Source organism: Notolepis coatsorum, assembly GCF_963971535.1.
Source record: "Notolepis coatsorum genome assembly, chromosome: 5".
Lineage (NCBI taxonomy): Eukaryota > Metazoa > Chordata > Actinopteri > Aulopiformes > Paralepididae > Notolepis > Notolepis coatsorum.
This window is the reverse complement of record NC_140169.1, coordinates 97,494,463-97,497,326: the sequence shown is the minus strand read 5'-3', so window position 1 is coordinate 97,497,326 and position 2,864 is coordinate 97,494,463. Positions and strand designations below refer to the sequence as shown.

The 2,864-nt window shown below is 33.0% G+C and overlaps 1 protein-coding gene across 1 annotated transcript in view; it reads left to right on the top strand.

Annotated features, from left to right (window-relative positions):
• Window positions 1-203: 203 nt before the first annotated feature.
• vgll2a (vestigial-like family member 2a) overlaps window positions 204-2,864 on the top strand; it is a gene marked incomplete at both ends in the record, with an annotated part of 11,749 nt that continues 9,088 nt past the window's right edge. Inside the window, 2 exon segments of the mRNA XM_084313902.1 lie at window positions 204-284; window positions 2,839-2,864. The exon segment at window positions 2,839-2,864 is cut by the window's right edge and continues 54 nt beyond it. Of these exon segments, the coding sequence (XP_084170028.1) occupies window positions 204-284; window positions 2,839-2,864 (107 nt within the window).

Below are 2,864 nucleotides of genomic sequence, written 5' to 3'. Positions count from 1 at the left end.
GAATAGAATGGACTGTGGACTTTTTGGAATAGAGTCGCCGGCACGGATTATCCGGTAATTTCTGACGCTTTTTCCAGGCAGAGAGAACTTAGACATTATATATATCCACGTGCGCTTAGTTATAACAGACCCGCCTAAAGCCTTGATTCTCCAATGAAGCTTCTACTCCTTTTGTCCAGTTGTTCTCCGTGAGATCTTTCGCCATGAGCTGCTTGGATGTAATGTATCAAGTCTATGGTCCTCAGCCGTACTTCTCTGCAGCATACAGCCCGTATCACCACCAGGTAAGACCGCGGGTTATAGACCCGAGTATTCGATTCGATTCGATTCAAATGTATTGTCATTATACAGCACACATGACACATGCAAGTACAGTACAACGAAAATGAGTTTGGCATCCAACCAGAGTGCAAATGTAACAGTAAAGTGCGATAGTAATATACAATGTACATGTGCACTGCATATCAAATATATTAAATCATACTAGTGCTAATCAGATGTATGTACAGAGTTAGTATTATTATGTACATTATACAGGTAGGTAGTCGTGAGTAAGCGTAAGAGTGCAGACAGATGGGGATAAATATGTATAGGCCTACGGTATAATATATATATATATATGGGACGATAGACCGTAAAAAGGTCTAGAGTTTCCCCATAGTCCACGTCAACGACCCTCCAAATACGCAAATACCCCAAAGACATGCCGGGCAACACTTTGACTCCCAGCCAGGATGCACGTTTGAGAGAAAAAACATTTCATAGATGTGATTTAGGACAACACGCGTGCAGGGATAACAGCGAGGGATTTCATATGTTTTGGTTACATTACATATAGGAAAACATTTGTCTTTTACCTGATATTCATATGCTAATATCTGTCTCTCAAGAGACAGTGAATTACATCCTCAGAAATGTTTTAGCAGATGTCTGCAGATAGGACTATACCGACCAGAATTATGTTCCGTAATTATTTTTTATTTATCAATCTATATAGATATGCTAATGCGTTTTTATGTCAGCAATAATGCATTATTATTATTATTATTATTATTATTATTATTATTATTATTATTATTATTATTATTATTATTATTATTATTATTATTATTATTATTATTATTATTATTATTATTATTATTATTATTATTGTGATTTAGATTATATCATGTATTATTATTAATTAATTCGAATTTTGCTATGTTTAGATGATTATAGATGTAAATTATACCATGTCTGTATTTTGTTACAGATTTCCTTTACGTATTTCTTCAATACAAAATGCTTATTGGCACTGATTATTTAAATGTTTCAATCCGAAAACTGATTTCATGGCAGCATCAAGAGGTCCAAAGGGAACAACAATTAAATATAGGGTTCAAAACGCCGATATGATGAGCTATTTAATGTCCATATTTATAAGAAAGACTAGATCAACACTAGACATGACATCAGCCAAATACGTTGGAAATGTCTATATAGTCTACAGTTGGCTATATTATTCTATTTCATTTTCGCAATTTGTAATTGTAATTTTCAAATATACCTGATTCATTTCATCACATGTGTCACAGCATGTGAATCAGGCTAATTTGAAAAGCAAACTATAGTTTCTGTCTTTTATTATAATATTATAAGTTTAGATACACGTGTCACATCACAATTTAGAATTAATTTGGATTCAATGTAAAAGAAGGCTTCACAAAACCTGGTCAATTGATCCATGCGTCATGGTCAACTTCATGATACTCTCTTTTCTCTGGTGACAATTCCATGACTGAATGTCATCTTCATTTGTGCTAATGAAGTTGCTGTTTTTGAAAGGTAATCATATTCCATGCAGGGTTATTTCTTAGGCCTATAACACTATAACCTCTCCGGGTAGCATTTATTCTCCGCCACGTTCTTAAGCATCTGTCAGTCAACATCCACAAGCAGATCTCCGTTTGAACAAGGGCATGCTTCACATATTTCAAATAGTGTGAAAAGACCCACTTTAAACGGGCAGCGATAAAGCTACTAAAACACTGTATACGTTCATATCTGTCATGCAATATTAACAGTAATCAGTTCTTTACATATCACTTGTTTAATAATAACGCAACCTGCATAAAGATCGATTGGATCAATAATTGATTCATTAAGCAGTTTCCCAGCACGGCTGTGATTGAAGGCTCGAGCTGATACCTGAGAGGACAAGGTGATGCAGTGTATTGGCATCAAGATACATATTCCATAGGCTCTATAATAAATATTTATATATAGCAAGCCATAGGTTCTATAATATAACAAGCTATATGCTCTATAATAAATAGTTATATAGGCTATATAATACATATTTTAAAACAAGCTATATATAATACATATTTACACAACAAGATATACATATTTATATAACAAGCCATAGGCTATATAATAAATATATATAACAAGCTGATAGGCTATATAATACATATTTATATAACAATCTATATAGGCTCTATAATACAACACGCCATATAGGCAATATACTGTCAATAACTGTCATAACAAGCTATATAATACATATTTATATAGCAAACTATATACGCTATATAATGTATATAACAAGCTATATAGGCTAATAAATATGTATATAACACAACATATAGGCAATATAAAAAATATGTATATAACCATCCATATATAGGCTATATCATAAATATTTCTAAATTAGACTCATGACAACATCGTCACCACCAGCGACACAAAACGTTATGATTCCTTGTCGCCCATTTGATGCATGAAAACAACCTCATGTTAACTGCTCGCTTTTTCTCTCTCTCCAACTAATTTTTATTTAAATGTTTTCTCCTCCAGAAACTGGCCTTTTATTCCAAAATGCA